A 25,234-nucleotide genomic window follows, 5' to 3' on the forward strand; every position below is an offset into this window, starting at 1 on the left:
GTTTGTGGAAAGGCCACCAAGGCCCGGGCCTAGGGCAGCAGGATTTTAGGGGGGGCGGCATGCCTCCCAATCACATCCACATTGGTTTAGAAGCACTGGGGATGTGCAAGAAAAACAATAGTTTTTTTTACAAATTCCTGTGTGCCAATCCCAGTGCTCCAGACCCGATGATGAAAATTTGCATATGTGCATGAATAAATGGGAGGGGACAGGGGCAAAGAACGTTAGCAGGCCTAGGGGCATCCGCTATGTAAATACAGCCCAAGTCCCAAGCATTCTGCATTCTGCATAGCTGTTTTTATAGATCAAGAAATGATACACTTGATAGACAAGTCTCCCAGCCATGCTGTTTTTAAACCTGTTTTTTTGCATTAGTTGCAAAGTAAAATTAACGTTTACCATCATGTAGGCTATAATAGTACAGACATTTTTCAATGTACTGTATTTTTCAAAGCTTTTGTTTTTTTTTTAATTCTTTTACTTTAGCTTTTCCCCAGTACAGAATTGTTGTCTGCTTCCTAGATTTCCAGTTTACCCTAGCAAACAGGCTTTAGTTTGAAAATCAAAAAAGAAAATAAATAAGAGTTTAAATAAAGTGTAGCTGTTTTTTATGCACTTAGTGCAAAAATAAACTGAAAATACTTTCATTGTACACATATCCCACATCATTAGTTTTTCAGATGAGGTGCTTGTTTATCAAATCCCAATGCCGCTGAACCATGTACACTAAACTACAGTTTATTTGGAAGTTTAACACAGGTGGTGATTATTAATAATCCATCCCTAACCTTAAGAGCTATTAACTACAGTTTATTCCTGTTGAGGTATTGCATTTCAAAACAAATGTATAATCCATAAGTGATTTGTGATGTCAAAAGAGAGAGAAGATCAATTAAAAGAATAGGACACAAGCAATAGAACACAAGCAATGAACAAATACGAAACAAAAATTCCAAAAAATACATCATTAGGGATGTAGCGAACTGCCGATTTGGTGTTCGCGAACGCCGTTCGCGAACACCGGCAAAAAATGCGAACGTTCGCGAACTTCGAACACCGCTAAAATCGTTAGATTCGAACGATCGAAAGATTTTAATCGTTCGATCGAAGGATTTTCATTCGAATCGAACGATCGAAGCCATTCGATCGAATGCTTTTCATTCGATCGAATGCTTACAATCGTTCGAACGAATGGAAATCATTAGATTTTTAGCGTTCGAAGGAATTCGAATGGTCGAATGGTCGAACGATCGAACGCGAACTCAAAATGCGAACGTTCCCAAACGTTCGCGAACATTCGGCGGACGCGAACGGTCGAAGTTCGTGCAAACTAGTTCGCGGGCGAACAGTTCGCTACATCCCTAATACATCATTGGGGTGGACTATATGAGGGTCGAGGTGTGCAGACCTAAAACCTACAGCATAAAAAAGGTTTCAAAGGATATTATCACCTTGATTGTATAGGCTGGTGCAAACTGGACCAACAGAAAATTGGTACAATTATTTGTTTAAAGAAAAACAGCCTTGCACATTTGGTGGCAAAAGGTGTACTTAATAATATACCTTGATTGTATAGCTTATACAATCAAGGTGAGAACACAAGCAATCCTACTTATTGTACATTGTTGTACATAGGTGCTTGCTGCTTCTTTAAAAGTAACAGAGAAGTGGAACATGATTGTCCTCGTTCCATTAATATCAGGCTCTCAGAAAACCCGACTGGCGATTGTAGGAAGGTGTATCTAGTGTTGAGAACACTCTGAGAACTATTTAATGGCAAGTGCTGATTGATTTATTCAAGTTAGGCTTCGGTCTCTTGAATTACAACATGCTAACTGTTTTACACAGTAGTTAATGTGTTTAATATGTTTGTAGAATTCACAGTACCTTGCTGGTGCTCCTGTTCATGGGTGCAATTGTGCTGGGGTACTTCAACACTCAGAACTGGCTGAGAAACATCTAAGCTATAATTAGGAACCTCATTAGGTTCAGTGGCTTGGAACTGGGGTGTACTCTGAAGACCATATTCCGCCTCGGCCTCCAAATTCTCTACCTCAGAATTTGGATAAGCCATTTCTTCATTCGGATATACTGCACTGCGATTGACAGGATCTGGAGTATAAGAACAGTAAACAATCCTGTAAGTAAAAATAAATGTCTCTGTTGCGGGTCTGTTTTGTATTTTGTATATTCCAGTCTAGCCAATTTTATTCTTATGTTTTACAAAAAAAAATGTTCACAATTTATTGTTCATGTGTGCATACTATTGGAAGGGATTGCTGGATTGCTGTCAAAGAGAGCAGATTATGTAGATTATACTAGTCTTACCTGCATCTACCACTTTGTTATCTTGGGTAGATTCATTTACAGGGGTTAGTCTTGTTGCAGAAGCATTCAACTGAAAGAATGAAACATAGCATGAAGCAGTAGATAGTGTAAATGCTGCTGCTGACTGTTTAACATTGTAGCTCAATAATAGTGGAGACCAAAACAACATAATCTTGCATTATCCTTCATGCACATAACAATCAGCTCATGTCCCCACAGCTGGTGGTTGCCCCGAAAATTAAACCTCCTTGGTCATGTAAAAAAAGACCCCTGGTCATGTCTATAATATGTTAGAGGACATTATAGACAGTTAGTAAGGTGTGTTTGCACAGAAAAGATTAAGTAAATGAGCCAAAGCATTTGGAATAAAGGCTGAATCAACTCAAATGGTTCTTTACCATGTGGACAGTGAGGCTGTGGAATTTCATGGTTACATTTAGTTTCATATGAATGTGCATTTATTATGGATGCACTGACCCTTGCTTTTCAGGGATTGGACAGATTCCAGCATCCAGAGGGATGGATTTGGCCGAATACCAAACCGAATTTGAACTATTCTTCTGCAGTGGAAAAGCTGGCGCACAGGAAAAAATACCTGATGCGAATGCTAACGCCTAAACGAATGCAAAATCGTAGCTCATCTGTCAATTTTTTTCAGTTATATTGAGTTCAGATTCGGTTCAGCCAGGCTCTTTGTTGGATTCAGCAGAATCCCGATAAAAATAGCTCATATTCATCCGAATCCTGAACTGAATCAGGGATTTGGTGCATCCCTAGTATGTATGTTTCTATGTGTGTAAGCAAAGGGAATGTTGTAGCATCAACAATCACTATGTCACATTTTGGATAACAAAATAAATAATTGAATGTTAATTCTGTGGTCTGGAAAAAAATGTCATATTTTTTTGCAAATAATTGATATTGCAAAATTAGTTGATTCCTAATTCTGAATCTGTGGTTCTCAATATTTTATTGAAATACTGCACCCAGCATTTGCTATACTGTATATCTTGTGGTCCTCAGGCTGCTTTTCATACATATCAATCTATGACAGGCCAAAACCGTCTTTTTGAAATATCAGAAAATTCTAATATTTATAAGTTCAATTAAGTTTGTTAAACAATGCCCTTTGCTTTTATTCCACAGAACATGTAATAGTTATCTGACTGACCTGCATGCAGTGAAAATGTTACCCATCTGTTACTCAGGCTGAAGAGAAATAAAATTGTCTCTATCCATTGTAGAACCTTCTTGATACAAAACCTTTGAAACACATATCTGTGCCTGTTCATGAAAGCTTTAATAATTGCAAATATTCTGTTTCAAACATAACAGTATAAAAAATGTATACAGTGTGTTATTGTCATGAGTAGGGAAACATATTTTCCTGCAACCTTTGGATATTGTTTCGTGGAAGTTCAAAGAATGTTACAACTGTTACAATAAACTCTAGGGAACAACAGAAAACTGTACTGTTTTTGTGTTTGCAGGCTGTTAAAAGAAATAAGTGCACAGAGAACCACAAAGGACAGCAATCATTTTATATATATTTGATATATTGATATATATATAAATCAATAGATCAATAGAGCCTCGTGCACACATTGTATTAGGGTTACAGGCCCTGGTGCCAACAAATAATTATATATTAAAAATAGAAAAAAGCTATTGCACACAGTGACTTAAGCAAAAATCTTTATTTACAATAATTAATTTTAATTTTGTTATATATGTATACAGTATATATATCTATATATAATATCTATCTATCTATAGTGATGGCACTCACAGGATTTGCACAACAAAGTCAATATCATGTGTGTATAAATAAAAGGACACTATATTACAAAAAATGGGAGTACTGAATAAATTATTCCAGTTAATGAGTATATGTTGAAGATTGATCATGCACCCCAAGCAGAAACGAGGATAGAGTTGAAGTCCCAGAGTGCGTCAATTTTGGGGAACTATTTTATACATGTAGCGCTATAGTAAAATGAGTGGCACCGTCTTGGGGCAGCTGGGAAATTGACAATATGTCTAGCCCCATGTCAGATTTCAAAATTGAATATAAAAAATCTGTTTGGTCTTTTGAGAAATGGAGCAGCAATTTTAACTGATTCATTTTGGAAAAAAAAAAATTTCCCATGACAGTATCCCTTTAACCAGAGAACTTAGTTTATTTACAACTTGATCCACACAGTAGTTTATAGAAATAACAGAAACATTGAGCAACATAGGATAGCATATACTCACAGCACCTTAGAACAACATAGTCCCTGCAGGCAAGGGAACACACAGTGAAGTAGCATGTTAAGGTACACCCAGCTTTCAGCCTTTTCCCTAAGTGGAACCCAGGGAAATCTCTACATCCCTAAGTCTGCACACTTAGTCCCTACTTCTGGGCAATTAGTACCCTTGGGCTGCTCAACTAAATAACATATCTGTCACTCCTAGAGTGACCTATTACAGTGTATAGCTTATCCTTTGCTAGGCCTAATGTACCTAGGTTCCAGTGCCCATTCCCTTCCTGCCTGCTCAGGTAAGGGCTAAAGCAAAATGGACCAGACAGCATGGTTCCCAAGATCTTTATACTTTGGCACAGTGCCATCTAGCGTACACTGTGAGAACTACAGGGGCTTACATAAGCAAAGCTAAGACATAAGGTCCCCATTAGGACCCATTTAGGCATCCATATAATGTGCCTACCAGTAATATATGAGGGTGTCTAAATTTTCACATCCCTATATAGAGAGAGAGAGAGAGAGAGAGAGAGAGAGAGAGAGACATAAGGTGCACACCATAGACCATTGTTTTACCCGGGTATCTGAGCTAAGAGACAACACAAGCAATGTAGAAAGAACAGCACTCACAGGACTTGCAGAATCAATCTTGCAAAAGCTTATTTTGCTCAATATACAGTGGTGTGAAAAACTATTTGCCCCCTTCCTGATTTCTTATTATTTTGCATGTTTGTCACACTTAAATGTTTCTGCTCATCAAAAACCGTTAACTATTAGTCAAAGATAACATAATTGAACACAAAATGCAGTTTTTAAATGAAGGTTTACGTTATTAAGGGAGAAAAAAAACTCCAAATCTACATGGGCCTGTGTGAAAAAGTGATTGCCCCCCTTGTTAAAAAATAACTTAACTGTGGTTTATCACACCTGAGTTCAATTTCAAAGGTTATAAAGCCATTTCTAAAGCTTTGGGACTCCAGCGAACCACAGTGAGAGCCATTATCCACAAATGGCAAAAACATGGAACAGTGGTGAACCTTCCCAGGAGTGGCCGGCCGACCAAAATTACCCCAAGAGCGCAGAGACAACTCATCCGAGAGGCCACAAAAGACCCCAGGACAACATCTAAAGAACTGCAGGCCTCACTTGCCTCAATTAAGTTCAGTGTTCACGACTCCACCATAAGAAAGAGACTGGGCAAAAACGGCCTGCATGGCAGATTTCCAAGGCGCAAACCACTTTTAAGCAAAAAGAACATTAAGGCTCGTCTCAATTTTGCTAAAATACATCTCAATGATTGCCAAGACTTTTGGGAAAATACCTTGTGGACCGACGAGACAAAAGTTGAACTTTTTGGAAGGTGCGCGTCCCGTTACATCTGGCGTAAAAGTAACACAGCATTTCAGAAAAAGAACATCATACCAACAGTAAAATATGGTGGTGGTAGTGTGATGGTCTGGGGTTGTTTTGCTGCTTCAGGACCTGGAAGACTTGCTGTGAAAGATGGAACCATGAATTCTACTGTCTACCAAAAAATCCTGAAGGAGAATGTCCGGCCATCTGTTCGTCAACTCAAGCTGAAGCGATCTTGGGTGCTGCAGCAGGACAATGACCCAAAACACACCAGCAAATCCACCTCTGAATGGCTGAAGAAAAACAAAATGAAGACTTTGGAGTGGCCTAGTCAAAGTCCTGACCTGAATCCTATTGAGATGTTGTGGCATGACCTTAAAAAGGCGGTTCATGCTAGAAAACCCTCAAATAAAGCTGAATTACAACAATTCTGCAAAGATGAGTGGGCCAAAATTCCTCCAGAGCGCTGTAAAAGACTCGTTGCAAGTTATCGCAAACGCTTGATTGCAGTTATTGCTGCTAAGGGTGGCCCAACCAGTTATTAGGTTCAGGGGGCAATTACTTTTTCACACAGGTTTGGATTTCTTTTCTCCCTAAATAATAAAAACCCATTTAAAACACTCTTTTAAAAACTGCATTTTGTGTTTACTTGTGTTATCTTTGACTAATAGTTAAATGTGTTTGATGATCAGAAACATTTTGTGTGACAAACATGCAAAAGAATAAGAAATCAGGAAGGGGGCAAATAGTTTTTCACACCACTCACTGTATATATATATATATATATATATATATATATATATATATATATATATATATATATATATATATATATATATATATGTACAGAGGTACATTTATTCTGATATATTATCCATCCTGTATAGGTATGGAATGTTTTACCCAGATCCATTATCTAGAGAGTTCCAAATTACTGGAATGCCCTATTTTTACAAACAATTCTTTTCGGCTGATTTCTTTTTTTCTCTAAAAGTATAAAGCATTGCATTTAACTTGCCTAAGCTTTAATAAATCTGATATGATTTTTGTTTAAATGTTTTTAGTAGAGTTAAGGAATGTTGCTGCCTTGCAGCTCCTGTTTTCTGCCAGGGCACCATTATCATGGATTTGGTATTCCCATGGCTGTATGTTGGTGGATCCAAAGGCACCAAGCTACTACCCTCCTGATATCTGTGTCTCCTCCCACACTCCAATAACATACAAGCAGGTTAACTGATTCCTTATAAAATGGACCCTAGTGTGAGTGAATGTAATAGGGACCTTAGATTGTAAGCTCCACTGGGACAGGGACTGATGTGAATGATGTATAATCTCTGTATCACACTATATAAATAATGAAAAATCATAATAACTACAGAAAGAACCCTATCCTGCAAAGCCCCAGGTCACAGGCATGGCAGACAATAGATATCATACCTGTATATTATTGCTATAATCACATCAGCACTGTGGTTTTATGTGAATTATTAATATCTGTAATTCATATAGTGCTCACATATTCCGCACAGCCCTGGAGGTGCTGTGTGCATAAAATACTTAAGGCTATGCTGTATCTTGCTATATATATATAAGTGTACTTATCATTTACTTAGCTTGATTGTGTGATCTGTGAGTGCCTACTGTTATTTCTTATCACCACTTTGCCATCATGCTAAGCATTAGATAGAATAATGTCAGCCTGCCTGATATGTGGAAGGATATAAGACAGCAAGGTCCCTCGTATATTGCTGAACTATAAATCCTCTCTCTGCCACTGGCCAAAGCCTTTCTAGTCAGGCAGTTATTGGATGTACAGTACTGTACTCAATGTGATGTGAGTTTTTGTAATCACTGGGTTAATAGTGATAAAGGAATGCAGGACCCTAAAGACCAGATCCCAATTTAAATTCCAAACAGCAGAGCTGCAGAAGAGAAAGTTACATCATTAAAAAAAACTAAGCACAATAAAACTAAAAATGTATGTCCAGGTGAACTGCCCCTTTAAATATTCAAATAAAACATGTTCCTTTCTTTATGATCTCTGCATTGATTATGTAGTAATATGTGGCAAGATTGCTGCTATCTTTTTCAAGCTAAGCACTACAAAGCATTTGTCCCTGCTTGAAACATAGCCCAGTTTATTGATCTTGTTCAGTCCACTCACAAATCCTTTCTAAGACATTCAATATACTTCTGGCTGTCTTTTCCTTGACTACCCCAATTTCAGCTGCTGTCCCTGGTCTTCTTGTCTTAAGTGCCTTCTGCTTCTGTAATTAACTCTAAGACCCCAGTAGGCAACCTTGTTCTAGAACTGAAGGCCCTAGAGGGGGGAAAATTATTTGTGAAATATTATTAGGACAAAAAAATTATAAAGAGGTGGTATACAGGTGATTACATTTATTGGCTAACTAAGATAATTATAGCAAGCTTTCAGAACATTTTAGTTCTTTTTTCAAGCTGAATAAGGAACAAAAATGTTCTGAAAGCTTGCTATAATTATCTTAGTTAGCAAATAAAGGTATCACCTTTATACCACCTTTTTGTTATTTATTTGCCCTATGACATGGTACAACAACTTTATCTGAAATATTATTGTTACCCACTCTTGGTAATTTTCAATGCATTAGCTTAGCTGTAACAGACAGTTTTTGCTTCAAAACTCATTTAGAAAATGGAAAAAACTTTTTTTCAGTTTTGTATGAGCTGCTTTTGTATGAGCCGTCTTTTTGCTTCTGCTGCCTACTGAGAAAGGGAAACCAGTCTCCACAGAAAACAGTTCAATCGCAGTCCTTGAAGAACAGATATCCAGATACATTAACATGAAAATGTACATATGATCATATGTTTCTGTTTATTAGCTTACCAGATTCTTCACTGAAGGTAAGAGATGCACCAAATTCTTAATTTTTGGATTTGGCTGAATACTGAATCCATCACAAAGGATTTGTCAGAATACCAGATCAAATCTGAACCCTAATCTGCATTGTCTAATAAAAACATTTGTATAATCTGCAAACAAAGCAATTTTAGCTTCAGACAGGCAATCAGGATTGGGTGCATCCCTACTATATGGGCTTTTTAAAGTGGTTGTTCACCTTTAAGTTAACTTTTAGGGGCACATTTACTATGGGTCGAATATCGAGGGTTAATTAACCCTCGATATTCGACCGTTGAAGTAAAATCCTTCGACTTCGAATATCGAAGTCGAAGGATATACCGCATTTCCTTTGTTCATACGATCGAAGGAAATATCGTTCAGCAATCTGGTTTCTATTGTCCAAATTACCCTAGCAACAATGCATTGATTTGAATAATAGAATGGAAAATGAATAAGATAAGGCCTGAATGGAAAGTGAGTGAGAAATAAAGCAGCGATAACAATTACTTTGTAGCCTTACAGGGCATTTTTAGATGGGGTCAGTGAAGTGCCAGAAGAAGAGGACAAATAATTTAAAAAAAGTATAAAAAATATATATGAAGAGCAAGTCAAAAGTTGCTTAGAATTGGCCAATCTGTAACATACTAAAAGTTAGTTTAAAGGTAAACCACCCCTTTAAAGGAGAAGGAAAGTCATCTTGCACTTGGGGTGTCAAATGTTATTTACTTACTTGAAACCCGGGGCCGGTGCTCCTATCAGCAGAAAACTGCACCGGCCCGGGGTTATACCAGTGAGCACCATGGAGCGATCCTCTTTCATCATTTTCTTTCTTCAAATTTCAGTATATGTTTGTAAATCCATATGCTTCTGACCAACACAGCAACCAGCAGTAGTAAGAATTACACTTATTTTACACTAGGATTAGGCTGCTGCTGCTCCTAAAGAACTGCCTATCTATGTCCGTGCGCTTATTGTGTTTATAAGAGACTTTAAACCATTTAACCCTGTTTGATTAAAATATATAGAAAAGTTGTATAGAATTACATTTTCTTTCATTAGAAATGTATTTTTGGATTAACAACCAACCCCTTTAACGCCTTTCAAGTTAGTAAAAAGGACGTGCTATATCCAATACATTTTCTTTTCTAGCTACAAATCATGATAAAGAAAGCACAATAAACATGAACCATGCAGTTTCTTTCATATAGTACAAAGGAAAAACATGCAAACTGCACCCTTCTGTCTGACACTGTCACAATGTAACCATCAGCACTTTTCATTCAACAACAGTATATTTTTAGATAGAAAGTGCTGAATAAAACCCCACTACGGTTATATTTTAAAGATCCTAACAGCAGTGACCTTCAAACAATTGCTCTTCTGGTGTTTTGGAAGTACCTTTCTCACCATGACATTCCGACATGTATGTGAAGACACGCTGGCAGTTGTAGTTTAGCAACAGATGGGGGTTGTTTTACAGAAAGGCAATTTTATTCAGAATCAACCAGATTAAAATGATTGTGGAATTTATTATAGCAAATATTGAACTCTATAGAATTGGATTCCATTCAGAACCCATCAGAATAAACTTTGAGAATCTGCCTATCAATGTAAAATGCTGTATTATTTCCTGTGAGCAGGCTAGTAAGATTAGCAGATGATGGTGTTTATTACAGCTGAACAGGCATGGCACAGGAAAAAAAAAATAGAATTATATATATTAGTGTCTTAAAAAATACATACCAACCCAATTGGCTTTAATATGCCATGTAATTATTACATTTTATTCACAGAATGCCAACACATTATGCAGTGCTGCACACATGGTGAATTAATCAACACTATTAAAAGAACTCTGCTTTCTACGTATTGCTTTCTGTTTAGGTAATTTATGCAATAATGAGCCAAATATTTTCTGGACAAGAAGTGAAAGAGATTAAAGACAAGAGGACACATGTACGTCTGTAAAAACAGTGAGAAAAGTGCTATTTCCATGTTTTTTTCCCCACAATGCTGCATTTTTTCACAGAATTCCAGCATCATTGTGATCACAAAGGGGCACTGCACTTGATGCCATTGTGTGTGCCTACTGCAATTGCTTCTGATTCTAATTAATGCAACTGCATGTGCACTTTGTGGCAAATCAGGCTCAACTGTGTTGAATGCTTTCAAAGTCTGTCTGACGTCATTTTGTGTGTTTGGTCATTTCTGGTATTTGCTGTGCATGTGCAGCCTATTCTTTTGGTGCAACTGATCTGTGCCAATTAATGCAGAGCACTGAGAAAACCCTGAAGCAACCACCTGATCTGGAGGTGGTGGTAGCTCCAGGGTTGCCCTTTGTCAACAGGCACAGCATCGCTCAGTTTGGAACCAAAGGCAGGAAGGAATAAGTGACTCCAACCATTCAGTAGTGCACAGAGCTCATTTTGATGCAAGTACCTTAATGTAAGTGGTTTTACATGCAACTGACTGCTGGGAAATTGCAGGGATTGTGGACACATACTGTACTTGTGGACATACATGAGTCCTAAGTTGTTTTCCACCTGTATCTGGCACTTGTCTGTGCTAAAATGAGTGCAATCACATAGGAAATACAGATCTGCACTTCTTTATGTGGTTCCTTGCAATGGAATGCATAAAACAACTACCACAAAGAACTGTATGATAAAGCCTTCATCTGTAAGAACCCTAAAGCTGGCAAATTTAATCAATCAAGCTGAATTATAGGTAGATGTCTCATCACAATTTGTTTGGACTTTGTTGGACTTGGAGTCAGACATGTTGGTAGAAAATCTTCAGCCAGAGATCATTTCAGCATGCATGTGTACAAACAGCTGTGAAAGGGATTTATTAGCTACTCATATGATACAGTCTTTTGGGTGACTGTTAAAGGAACCTTGTTATGAGTAATGTGTCCCAACTTGATTGTAGCTAAACTGGTAAATGATCTGCCAGTTCAGCTATTAAATGTAAGTGTAGCGAGCTTTATATAAAAAGTAAAATATAGTTATACTGTTTTCATTAGACAAACACAAACATAAAATACAGAAGGCTAAGGCCCTTTAAACTAAGAAAATATTACATGACATATTGTATTACATTGACATCATTGTATAAAAAAATCAAAATTCAACTTACCTGTAACTGCCTCAAAAGAACCCTAAGCTGACTTAGCCACTCTGGATCCAGGCTTTGTTCTAACTCAGGTTTGTCCAGAAGTCGTGGGTCAGAGTAACGCAAACGATCTGATAGCTGTGTGTAAGACAAAGAGAACCCCATGGCTACACATTGCAATAGTTATTGGTGTTTAAAACAGTTTTTTATACCTTGAAGAATATATACTGTAAATATATGTTTGTGTATGTGTATGTGTATGGTTAAGGTTTGGATTCAGTTTGGCTAAACCCAAAGTCATGTGACTTTAAATGTATATAGACAGGTAAATACAAAAATATTTGTTCACAGATGTATGTAATCTTATAAGACATCTCTGCTATCCCAGCATTCCAGACATTTTATACTTTATAATTACAGTTTTGAATTTTTATTCTGTTTTGGGGTTTTTTTTACATGTAAGCATATTGCATCTTGTCTTCTCTACACCTGGAGTCAATAATAGGAGTGCTGTGTTAGTGCTTGCATTAGACTATTCTAAACACAGATGCTCAACCAAATATAACACTTCCATAGCTTAATTATATGTCCATAAGAATACAGGCAACATCTCTATTTTACTAAATGTAAAAAGGGAAAATAAGAGACAGAGATAAAAAAAAAGTATCAACTAAATGTTTGGCAATAAAATATATTAACCTATTCTCAGTAGATTAATATGTGTGCGTTTGTGCCTGTACATGTTCCAGGTGACTGGATAGAGTTCAAGTGTTAATAAAGGTTCAGGAAGACATAAACACAAGTACATGGCATTTGGTTGTGCATTAATCTTGTTGTTAGACCCTACTAGCAACGGGGAGGAGAATAATAGAACCAGAAATCTACATTTACCAAGATAAAGGTTGGAATATACTGTGAAAGTGCAGAGGAACCTGACATGTTTATTTACACAGATCATAGAATGCAGTTGTGGAGTGTAGTAGATGCACCTAGAACACATGTGTAGGATGAGTATACCATAACTTTCTTACCAATAAGGCTTCTGGTTCCAACTGCATTAAAGGCAGATGATCCTACATTTAGACTGTGAGTGTTTTTTGCAAACACAAATGCCATAACCTACAGTATCTGTAATGGGGGAATGTAATAATAGTTGCCAAGAGAAAAACAATTTGCACCAATAAGAATTACGCAATGTAATACTTTTCCTTAAACTGTTATTGCATTTCGAATTTTAATAGCGCACTTTTAAGAAGTGCTTGAAGGTGTCGTAACCTTTTGTGCAAACATAGCAACTTTTTCAGTGGGAAATTTTATTACATCCACTGTGCATTGGTGCAAACTATAACATTTGCAAACATTCTTCCACTGTCTGAAGAGGCTGCTAAACAGGTTCAGGGTTCGCAAAAGCTATATTAAATTTGTGCAAAGGCATAACTTTCGTATTGCAAATAGTTTTTACATTACCAACTTTTATTACATTCCCCCTTAATTCTACAATAGAAATGTAAAAAGTGTGCCAATTTGTGCCAGTCCATTTACTACTGAAATAATTGTGTAGTATAAAAAGAAGAGACGTGGGGGTATTATATAGATAGACCTATTCTACATTATACAGGTATAAGACCTGTTATGGATAAGGGATCTTTCCATAATTTGGATCTTCATACCTTAGCTCTACTATAAAATGATGTAAACATTAAATAAACCCAATAGGCTGGTTTTGCTTCCAGTAAGGATTAATTATATTTTAGTTGGGACCAAGTACAAGGTACTGTTTTATTATTACAGAGAAAAATGTAAAGAATTTGGATTATTTGGATAAAATGGAGTCTTTGGGAGACAGCCTTTCCGTAATACGGAACTTTCTGGATAACGGGTTTCCGGATAATGGATCCCATATAGGTCTTTGGGAGCCAAATATAAAATATGATCTCAATTTATAAAGGGCCTCGTTGGCCCGGAACATTGCCTTATCTTGTATGATTTAGGCTTAGGGTTGCCACCTTTTCTGGAAAAAAATGCCGGCCTTCTTATATATTTATCTTTTTCCCTGTTAATAACATTGGGATCAACCATCATATTTACCGGCCAGGCCGGTACAATACCAGCCAGGTGGCAACCCTATTTGGGCTGAATAAATCTATTGTGCACTGCTACAACTCACACAGTCTGCTGCTGGTATTTTCTTTGACATATGGATATGACCCTGTGGCAGGAGTGGGTCCTCCAGGACAGCACCTGACACTATAAAAGTGTTTCTTTTTAGAGGTAAGCACTCTACAACGGTGTTTCCACATTCTGTATACATTCCGGCCAGCAGCAGACATTGTTTGGCCCATAAGTGCATACACTGGGAGGTTTTAGCACACAACTGCTAAACTATGCACTTTTGCACCATCACATTTTTATATGTGTGCCATGTTGGAAAACAACAGACAGAGATTGTTCCAGTGCATGTTACTTAATGCAAGGAGGGTCTATTGTTGCTTAGCAATGTGATGTCATGTTTGACCTGTAACCCTGTGTGGTTTTCTTCTTCCTCTTCCTGTGTATTCTCTCTCTGTTGCAGATATGTTTTTCTCAAGTGTTTATGATGAGTTCTATAAAGCAACCAAATTACTGTTCACACAGAAGTTGGTGTGTCTGTCCTCACTTACAGAGAAGCTGCACATGCAGTTCAGATCAACTCTCTGCTAACATGCCACTGGCCTTAGGCTGACAAATTGACATGGATCTGGCTCTTATTCATACCATCAGGTGAAAGTCTGTAAACATCCACTCACTCTCCTTTTCTGTAGAAATAAATGAACATCACCACCAATTATAAAAAAGACAAATGAGCCAGCACCATGGCAGATGAGCAGATTTGACAACCGCAGGAAATCTGCATTACCTTGGGTGACAAATCTGAAAATAACTCTCCTTTCAGTAACATTCAGGTCACCGCATGTATGTTTTTTTACATGCGCCAATCTGTCTTAATTGTGGGAAAATTCCATCTTCTGCATTTTTCTGAGATTAAGCTTAATGGTGGGAGATATCCGAGCAACTCTTCTGCCTGCCTTACTGGTCTCAGACTGTCTGACTCTCTGGGTGCATGTGTGCGTGTTGCACATGTAGGGGGGTAGTTGAGTATGAGGTGGGGATCGTGGGCCTAGTTGGGGCAGCTGCTTGCCTTGGGCACCCTCAAGCTGAAGCCCTGCAGTGCACACAACATAAAGTATTTGCTTATCAAAATTAAGTGCAGGCCACAATTTCCATTTCAGTCTTTTATCTAAGATCTTACCATTTTATATCATAAATACAAAATCCATGGGCCTTCCCCCAATATATTTTAAAATTAAATTCAGATCACTCACACTCAAATGTAAGGCCCTTAAAGGGGACCCGTCACCCAAAAAAATTATTTCAAATCCTATTTTATCATGTTAGTCAAGCAAAATGAACTTTAATTACACTGTATAAATTATTTGACTCTTGTTTCCATCCGTCTGGGACTCATAATTATAGCAAGCAGGCAGGAGCCATTTTGTGGACAGTGTTATAAAGACAAGTCTTGCATCATCTCAGAGTCTTGTTTGTGCACCAGAATGTGGGACCTGATGTCCATCCCCATGCCCTGGCTACACAATTAAATGTTTAAGAGAACTGGGGGAATGTAGGGAGAGCAGTGACATCTAGGAAGTGCTGAATGGAAAGTGATTGCTTGCCCCACCTCTATGCCTAGGCATAGAGGAGGGGCAGGCAATATTTGATTGACAGCTGATATTTTTAAATGAGTTTACAACAGCTATGAAAGCTTTAAAAAAAAAAGAAATTGGATTTCATTTTAATTTGAAAAGGATTTGTATTATACAGATTTTTATGTCTGGGTGACGGGTCCACTTTAAAAACAAAGCCCCTCCCTATATTTCAGCTTTGATCTCAAAAAACTCTTCTCATCTTCACTTGATCCCATTCCCAACTGCAAGACTTCTCTTAAGCTTATTCCTGCCTCTGGAATTCACAGATTCTGCCCTACATTACAATGCCTTCAAATACTATCTTAAGGTCCACTGCTTGAGAAAGGCATTATTCAATACACCCTGACTGATCAGAAATCAAATTGCCAAAAAAATATCACCAATTATATACATCATATAATACATCACCATTTTTTGTGGTCCCCTGAAAGACATTAATTGGGGGTTCTGCTGTATTAGGGGTTTGATTTAGTGGATGATTCAGTGCATCCCTAGTACTGATTCACTTGATACTATGATTTACTGTTATTAGAGAAGTGGCTTCTTTTGTATAAAACAAGTTGGTTGTATTAATGCCTTATTTAAGCACATTATTCTGTAGATAAAGATTACCATTTCTTGCACAGTACATTAGTTGATTACAAAGTAATTTGCATGACCAGCGACAGTAAGTCCGATTGTCAATATAAGCTTATCCACATCTTGCACAGTAAGCATCTGATTCACCTTGATTAGCTCTGATATCAGTACCACAGATCCAGAGTGAGCCAGGACTGCAGAGGCAATACACTCACAGTAGTGCAAAGCTAGAGATGTCAACCCATAATCCATCAGTCGAGCAGCATAAAGCAATTTATACACCTGCAGGGCAACAGAGTAAGATAAATAAGCGAGAGTAATAAACCCAGGGGGGTTAGCACATTTCTATAAAAACAGATCTGCCTTTCTAAATTTTAGTTGTCCGCTTAGGAACAGCACTTCACTTCTTATTACGTCTCTAAAGAAACCTCATGTGGCATCTATAAAAAGACACTTTCAAAATTTCTCTTTCATGAATTTACCTGGCCTCTTTATGCTTTTTAAACAGGCAGTCTTATTTAATAGTTTTACTTTGTTATGCTCCCATTAAAGGGCACATAGCTGGAGGAATGCTAATAGGATTATTCTTGTTCCGTATTATGCATATAATGTGTAATATAAAGCAATAGCAAGAGAAACCTGCTACATTTTCCAACACACCACAGCAGGAGGTTGCAGGGATAGCTTCTCCCTTTGAGAACCTTCTATGAACATGTCTCCTATAGTCCTGTCCTATAAAATGGCTCCAGGCTTACTGACTGTGACATCACCAGGGGTACACAAAATAAGTACTTGGTGTGGGCAAAAACATCAGCAACAACAAATAACACAGTGCAAACACACTGAAATTGCTCTGGGATGATGACTATAGAAATAATAGAAAAGAATATACGGATATATAGATAAAATGGAGTCTATTGGAGATGACCTTTCCGTAATTTAGAGCTTTCTGAATAACAGGTCCCGTAGCTGGATAACCTCAGAACCTGCAGCCCCAATGTGTTAAGCATACCATTGCTGCCTTGGTCAGTGGACTAGTACATGTATCTTGTGCAGTTTACCTTGATAGGTTTACCTGAAAGGAAGGTATACAGTGCATGGATGTCCTCAAGCATTGGCAATATTCCAGAATTTCAGTGCGTTGGATGCTCTGTGAGCTGGCAAACTTCTGAAAAGTCTCACTGAAACAGGAAAGAGAAGTGCAGTGATCACAAAGCAATACTTTGGGGGAAATGGAGGTTATGTAGACATATCATGAGGTGGGGGAGATAAAAAGAGATTGTTGAAACAAGGAAACATGAGAAAGAGAGAAAAGAAACAATCTATGACTATGACAAACATGAGAATGAAACTTCCCCTAGAAGAACAAATCTATAGCTAAGCATTGCCCTCTAATGGTATCAAAGTATAAGGCGATCCTATGCAGCTGTTTTTCAAACTGCTCCTTCATTGAGACATACAGTACATATTTCACGTGATTTTATTATGTTGGTAGGTAAATGCTGCAGAAATACACATTTTCAATAATGTGCAAAATATACATAATATTAATTAATATTAAATGGATATCCAGTGTCCCACGTTCAGCACTGAGATCCATCACTCATTTTCTATCACATTTATTTGTTGGTTTCAAATTTTGAGGGGGTTATTTACTAAAATACGAATTTATCTCATATTTTATTGGAAAAAAACCACAACCAAACTCCCATGCCAGATTTTAGCTTATTTATAAATAAACTCAATTTAATCGGATTGTGGAAGAACTTGATAAAATCGAATGAAACCCTCGGTTTTTCCTTGAATTGCTCAAATATTTGTGTCTTTTTCCCAAATTGCTCAAATATTTCTGGCTTTTTCTCAAATTTCTGCATTTTTTCTGGTTTTACCCGAATTGCTAAAATTTTTCTGGCTTTACCCGAATCGTTCAAATTTTTCTGGCTTTTTCCCAAATTGCTTAAATTTTTCAGGCTTTTTTACAAAATGCTTAATTTTTTTGCGTTTTTGCCAAAAACCCCAGAAAAAGTCAGATTTGCAGGCTCAACCCAACTCAGACCACGAAAACTTCATATTGAGAAAGGTGCCTCTCCCATTGAATTATACAGGACCTCGACAGGTCTGAGATGGCAGATTTTCAGATTCATGCTTTTTATAGCATCGGATTTTAATAAATAACCCCCTGAATTGAAAGTGCTCAAAAGAGGTCACCAACATAATTGTCATCTACGGAGAGGATGAATAGTGTAAAACACAATTCCAATTTTAAAGGAGATTCCTAAAACAATATGCACAAAAAACACAAAAAGGTAATCCCATACTTGAGAAAAGGAAAAGAACACAAAGCAGAGCTAGTGGCAAGACATGGGAGGTAACAAAGGCTTATATTATTTCTCCTGGTATCATATGGAGTATAAACACTAGGGTCAATCACGATTTGCTGTAAAATACTATGTACTTTAAAAGCTTTAGCTTTCAATCATGTAAATCAGCCAATAGAAATATTTATTTTTCTACTACCCTTTTAAAAATAGCTTCCATGTGCAACACGGAGGTGCAGTTTGGATTCCAATCTAAAATAGAATCCCTTATCCCCCAACCTAAAATGAACAGTGAGTTTAATATCAGAGGTGCCTGTGTGAGAGCAACAGTCTGTGTGAAAACAAAATAAAGCAGTGTATCCATACACGTCAAGTCATGTTTACTCGCCCATTATCGAGCTTTCAGGGGACTCGTATTATTGTAATTATTTTGTATGATTGATCAGTGGTGCTGAAAGCACAGTGCAGTTAGCTGGTGGTGATCATATATTATAAGGCTAATCTCAACGCAAGCAGATTCACAATATGACAGATGATGGGATGGGTCAGTGACAGCCATAAATAGAATCAAATAACAACGAAAAGCACTGGCCACTAAAAGCCATAAAGAGGAACTTTGTACCTTGAAAGAACAGCTAACATTTATTAACAAGAAGAAAAGAAATATGAGATTTATAATCAATAGATATATCTAACATGTTTGAAAAAGGGGTCCTTTAGAGCTTCAAGTCTGTATAATAAATATATAGAAGATTAAGTGAAGAAGAAGTGAAAATGATCCAAGGATAGCACTTACTTGTGGCTGCTTCCCAACAAAACAATATGATCTGAATATTCACGTTTATGGCCATAAGCAATTCCAGCTGTCAGGTAGCAGCAATGACCAGCCTCTATAGAGCCTTTGAGAACTGAAAAAAAAATTGTCAGATGATACTGCAGAAATCCATAGTTTCAAAACTGTATTTACAGGAAAATGGGCCAGTCCAGCTAGGCCTTGTAGCATAATAGAAGGATAAATATATTAGAAGAGGCACTTTGCTCATGCAACATAAAAAGGCTGCTTTTTTTCCACTGTCACTGATAATGCAAGAGGGGCTGACCACACCATGTTACAACAAGAGGACAATTAACCTTCAGTTTAAGGATTTTTATTATACAAAAATACTGATATACCAACCAAATATCGATATCTTCAACCAAAACCCAAAGCTCTTTTAGAGGCAAATTACTATTTGCAATTTCTAGAGACGACGTGTTACCTAATCACTTTATAGCTTGTAAATTGACCTCACCTTATTATTGTAGCGTTTATTAAATTAATTTTAGAAACAGAAGGGATCACTTACTTGGTAATATCATACTCCCTAATACATTTAGAGGTCTATGGCTGCAGCGGTATGATTCTCATTTTGTTAGCTGGACTCCCTCACACTGCCTCATCAATTTAAATTAATTAAAAACACCTTTGTGCTGTTTCAATTAGGACTAAAACTCTTTTAAAAAGATTAAAACAATATTCAACCATTACTTATTTCATAAATGTTTATAGCAAATCTTGGCAGGTTGCTTTTTTACCTAAATTGTCTCCCATTGTAATAACAGAACGCTGATTTGTTTCTGAATCTCCAGCTGGATTGGACAGAATAACAGCCAGATGAGGCCTCCAGTCACCCCACTTGGGATCCCCGCAGCTCTGGAAAAATATTGTAAATATTAGTAATAATAGTAATAACATAAGAACGTCTTGGTGTTAGAAGATCAATCAGCTGGTGTACTGTAACATAAAATGACTAGTCTTACCGTAGCTGCCTGGGGTATCCTCCCTGCCATAAACTGGAAGAGTGTTTGCAGGGGGTCGTTCTGAGCTAACGTGCTGGTGAACCTAACAAGCAGTAACAATAAGATCATTACTTTTTACAGAATTGCTGATCATTACTTTTTACAGAAACTGAGGAGGAAACAGGACTGAAAAAAACACATGCTGAATGGTTGAATTCAAATGCAACTAATGTCTGGTCAATTCCACCCTGTGGAAATAATGGTTTTTCAATATTTTCCTGTGCAGTCAATAACCAATCAATTTTCTCAAAAGTAATGGCTTGAACTTTCAAACTATTTTCTTTGTAGGTTATTGCAAATCTTATAACCCTTTCTTGTCAGTCAATCTCTTTCTTTCTGTTTATAAAATAAGGTATAGTGCTCTCCCTTGCTGCGAAAAAAAGAGCTATTATTTCCATCACTTCAGATCATCTGCCAAGTTCAAATTTCTGTCAAGATGTGGACCACAGGAAGAGGTTTAGGCAATATGTTTCAGGATTGGCCTGCCTGCCAGTTTTCTAGATGATCTACCAATATGCCCAAGTTCAAGTGTGCCCCAAGTCTAGGACATCAGCACTTTCATATTTTAACTATAAACCTATTTAACCTCTTCTTGTTAGAGTGGGCCCTGAATGTCAAGTCCTCTGGTGGGCTTTAGAAGGCCTAGTCCAACCTTGGTCTGTTTGAAAATAACCTGTATTGGATTTGCATCATTATGCCATTGGCTTTATACAAGTCTGTACTTTAATGTCACTCAGCTTTTGCCTTCCAAAGTAGTGCCCTGCTGAGAGACACAAAGGGATTTCAGGCTCTCTGCTAAGTACCTGCTGCTGTGAAATATGCCACCTGATATGATTCAAGGAAGGTATTGTACTCCCATTGTTATATCCAGTGTTTCTTGTTACCTTCAGACTTTGAAATGATACTGAAGCTTCCAAGAAATATATATATATATATATATATATATATATATATATATATATATATATATATATACACATAAATATGTATATATATGAACTGAAACTAAGCATTTTAAAACCATTATTTACCTGGGTCAAAGTGAAATGGAGGTTATGAAAATAAGGCAAAGACTTGGGGGCAGATTTACTAAAGTGCGAATTGACTAACGCTGGCAACGATTTGCCAGTGTTACCGCCCGCAGAGACTTCACCAATGGGCGCAGGCATCACTTCGCTAGCAAAGGAGATAGACGCTAGTGGTGATTAGCACTTTTCGCAACTTTCCGCTCTGGCCAATAGACTTTGCTCCGCAAATTCACTAAAATGCGGGTTTTACTGAACATTACCTCTTTCGCCAGACTTGCCTTTGCCAGCTCAGACCAAGCAAAGTGCAATGGAGTGGAGAGAATCGCCTCAATCTTCAGTTATTTATATCATTTATGTGAGTGGAAAAACTTCTAAGTTCCAAAAACGCTGGCGTCTTTTCAGTACCCTAACTAGAGAGGGGCAGGCCCTGGTGCATGACGGGCAGCCGGGCCCCAGCCCCCCTCTGTACGGCCCGCATTTCAGTGGCAGTCGGGCTGCCGTGGGGCCCTGAGGGGGTGCGGGCCCTGGCCCGTTCACACCCCCTGCTCCCCCGGTAGTTCCACCACTGCATCTTTTCCTTTTTTCAGGGTGATAGGCTGCAAAAGTCCTTAAAAAATATTTTTGTGTAACCAGTTTCCCCCATACATTTTCTAACATATGGAACATTATTTTACAGTGGGCTCATGTGTAGGGCATTAAAACAACTCTATTGAATTTATTAAGGTTCCCTGGACATGTCTAGTTATCAGTGTCAATGTAATGTAATAGATGCAACATGTAACAGAAAGAGGTCCATTCAACTTAAAATTTCCCGCCCGTATGCAAATTAGCCTAAGCGCAAGACTTCTTACGAATTAGCACCAGGCAGAATTGAACACTAGCGCATCTTCGCTTTGATTTGATCGCATTGCCAAAGTAACTATAGCGAAAATTCACCAGCGTCAATCAGCCAGGACGAAACTTCACATTATAATAAATTAACATTGTCCCAGCAAATTTTCGCCTAGCAAAGTGGTGTGATGGGTGCGAAGCCGCTGACGGCGAATTTTTGCCGCTAAGTAAATTTACCTCTTGATAGGTTGTAGCATGAATGTAAAGAGTGTCTCCAGTCTGATAGGTCTTTGCCCCACTTACAAGCCTGACATCAGAGAAGGCTTGTCAGCAGAAGTAGTAGAACTGGGGTAACTCTTAGTGCATGCCCGTGTCCTGTCCATGTGTAGTGCCCTACATAGTAGGCACAAGTAGCAGCTAAGTGCAAGCAATTTACTAAAAGGCACAAAACATTTATACCTCTTTTATCTGTCACCAAATTTTTCACTGGCTTCTGGCAGACACAATCAGGTTGGAATTGTTGGGGATATTGTTGCATTATGGGTAAAAACAATCTGCTTATTATTAGCACTTCAGTGCTTTTTGTTAATAAACCATCCTGGGACAGTTTAAATTGTAAAATTTTAGTCTCTGGACCCTGATTTTATAACTTCCCCTAAAGTAGACCTCACACTGGTAAAGTCTGGGCACCCCTATTTTAAAAAGTATATTACATACATTGTAGGATTTAAAAAAAAGTGACACCTGTGTCCCCTCTAATTTCTTCTAGACATTGTACAAAAAAAAATCATTTTTAAAACCACAAGAAAACATTTTCCCTGTACGCTGAGGTGGGTTGCCTAGAATATGTTCCAAAATATGTGTTTTCACACAAAATGAATTGTGCACTCAAAATTCTTTGTTCTTGCACAAGTGTGTAGCTTAAATGGAATCTTGGCTGTAAAAAAAGCTGCTGTGTGCTAGATTCACTTGAAAGCCCTGTTATGTTGGTGTCATAATGCCATGGTTAAAATGCACATTGCCTTATTGTTTTCCTTTTTGAATTGAATAGGCTGGTACAATAACACTGTCACAATAAACTACATTGTATCCAAACTGGCATATTGTTTTCAAATTGCCATGAACGGTAGCACTATACAATGCACTGATGCTTTAAATCACATCTATTGACTGATAATAATATCAGATGTGAGTGCATGATTGTTTGCATTTAGTGTCCTTGGCTTGTAAATGCTCTGAAACTTTTCACGTATTTGGATAAAATAATAAAAGTACTCCTTTTTTTTTTAATAGGTTATAAACCCTCTGGAGAAATTAAGGTAAATATGCTCAGTGTTCTTTTGAGCACTTTTGCAGTTTCATTTCTTTTTTAATCTGTTTCTGAATTATTTAACACTTTATGCTCTTGTTCTCTGGCAGCTTTCGCACAGCAGTTCTCCCTGAGGGAGACATAGGGCTTAAATGAATATTACCGTATATACTCGTGTATAAGCCGACCCGTGTATAAGCCGAGGTACCTAATTTACCTAAGAAAACTGGAAAAATGTATTGACTCGTGTATAAGCCTAGGGGCCCCATGTCAGATTTCAAAATGTGAATGTGACCCAGCCGCAACAATTGGGGGACACTGGGCAGGTACCTGTTACTGTCTGTGACTGACTGTGTCGCCGACCGGATTTCATGTTTGCTTCCCTCTGCCACCCCTATTTCATGTTTGCTTCCCTCTGCCACTTCCCCCCCCATCTGTCGCTCTCCCCACCCTGGCTGCTCTTCCCTCTGTCCTTCCCTCTGTCACCTCTGCTCTTCCCTCTGTCCTTCCCTCTGTCACCTCTGCTCTTCCCTCTGTCCTTCCCTCTGTCACCTCTGCCCCAGCCGGACTGCCTGTGACTGCCTGTGTCGCCGCCCGGAGCAGGTCCAGGAGCTCCGGGCGGCGCGTCCTTCCCTGCCGGCGTTCGCTTTCAAAATGGCGGCGCCCATGGCCGCCACGTGGGTAGCGGCCGGCGCCGCTACCCACGTGGCGGCCATGGGCGCCGCCATTTTGAAAGCGAACGCCGGCAGGGAAGGACGCGCCGCCCGGAGCTCCTGGACCTGCTCCGGGCGGCGACACAGGCAGTCACAGGCAGTCCGGCTGGGGCAGAGGTGACAGAGGGAAGAGCAGAGGTATGACCCGCGTATAAGCCGAGTTTGAGTTTTTCAGCACATTTTGGGTGCTGAAAAACTCGGCTTATACGCGAGTATATACGGTAAGCTCTCCAATGAGAAGTCACCATACATAGCTAGTGCTCTTCCCAATCCCAGCACTTTGCAGAATATCAACACAGAAACAAAATGCTGAGGTGCAATGTATTGGATATGCAGATCAGTTTTATGATATACTGGCGAAGCTGTCTGTATATTCAATTAACCTACTGACACTGCATTCATCATGGAAAGGCAAATCCTGTTCAAACTATTCAAAAGACAGGGTCAGGCCTGGGCACCTGTACTGCCAAGCATCCACCAGGATATCAGGTTCTGGGGATAACAATCATGTTTTTTGTCTTTGCCAGTTTTCCTTTAAATAACTATTTTTTAAATACCTGTATTAGTGGCATGTCAGGATACCATGACTTTTTTTCAATGGGCCCTGACCTTAGTGAGCCTTTTCTGGAGCACATAGTATTAACTGAATTCTAACTTTCCAGGTTCTGCTTATGCTTCATTTATTCCCAGCAGTGAGAAAGATAGGAAAGGGTTAGTTTAGGAGTCTGTGATAGGGTCATAAAACTGACTGAGGCCAAATTTATTGTAGCAGATAAATCGGAGAATACAGGGAGGCTGATAATTATTTTTTTCTCAGAAACAACTACATAGTCTAAGCTGTAACAGTATGGATATAGAGATGTTCCGCATACACACTGGGGCTCATTTATCAACACTGGGCAAGTTTACCCAGGGGCAGTAACCCATGGCAACCAATCAGATTGCTGCATTCATT

General features: G+C 38.3%; 1 protein-coding gene across 1 annotated transcript in view; it reads right to left on the reverse strand.

Annotated features, from left to right (window-relative positions):
* The window catches only part of sec16b.L (SEC16 homolog B, endoplasmic reticulum export factor L homeolog), an 81,715-nt gene that overhangs the window by 34,335 nt on the left and 22,146 nt on the right, over positions 1–25,234 (reverse strand). Inside the window, exons 12-19 of the mRNA XM_018258482.2 lie at positions 20,360–20,441; positions 20,135–20,252; positions 19,356–19,467; positions 17,317–17,422; positions 16,389–16,523; positions 11,941–12,054; positions 2,329–2,398; positions 1,888–2,112 (exon numbers count right to left, since the gene is read on the reverse strand). Coding sequence (XP_018113971.1) covers positions 1,888–2,112; positions 2,329–2,398; positions 11,941–12,054; positions 16,389–16,523; positions 17,317–17,422; positions 19,356–19,467; positions 20,135–20,252; positions 20,360–20,441 — 962 coding nt within the window. The remainder of the gene's footprint in view (positions 1–1,887; positions 2,113–2,328; positions 2,399–11,940; positions 12,055–16,388; positions 16,524–17,316; positions 17,423–19,355; positions 19,468–20,134; positions 20,253–20,359; positions 20,442–25,234) is intronic.

The sequence above is a fragment of the Xenopus laevis genome, chromosome 4L (assembly GCF_017654675.1).
Source record: "Xenopus laevis strain J_2021 chromosome 4L, Xenopus_laevis_v10.1, whole genome shotgun sequence".
Taxonomy (NCBI): Eukaryota; Metazoa; Chordata; class Amphibia; order Anura; family Pipidae; genus Xenopus; species Xenopus laevis.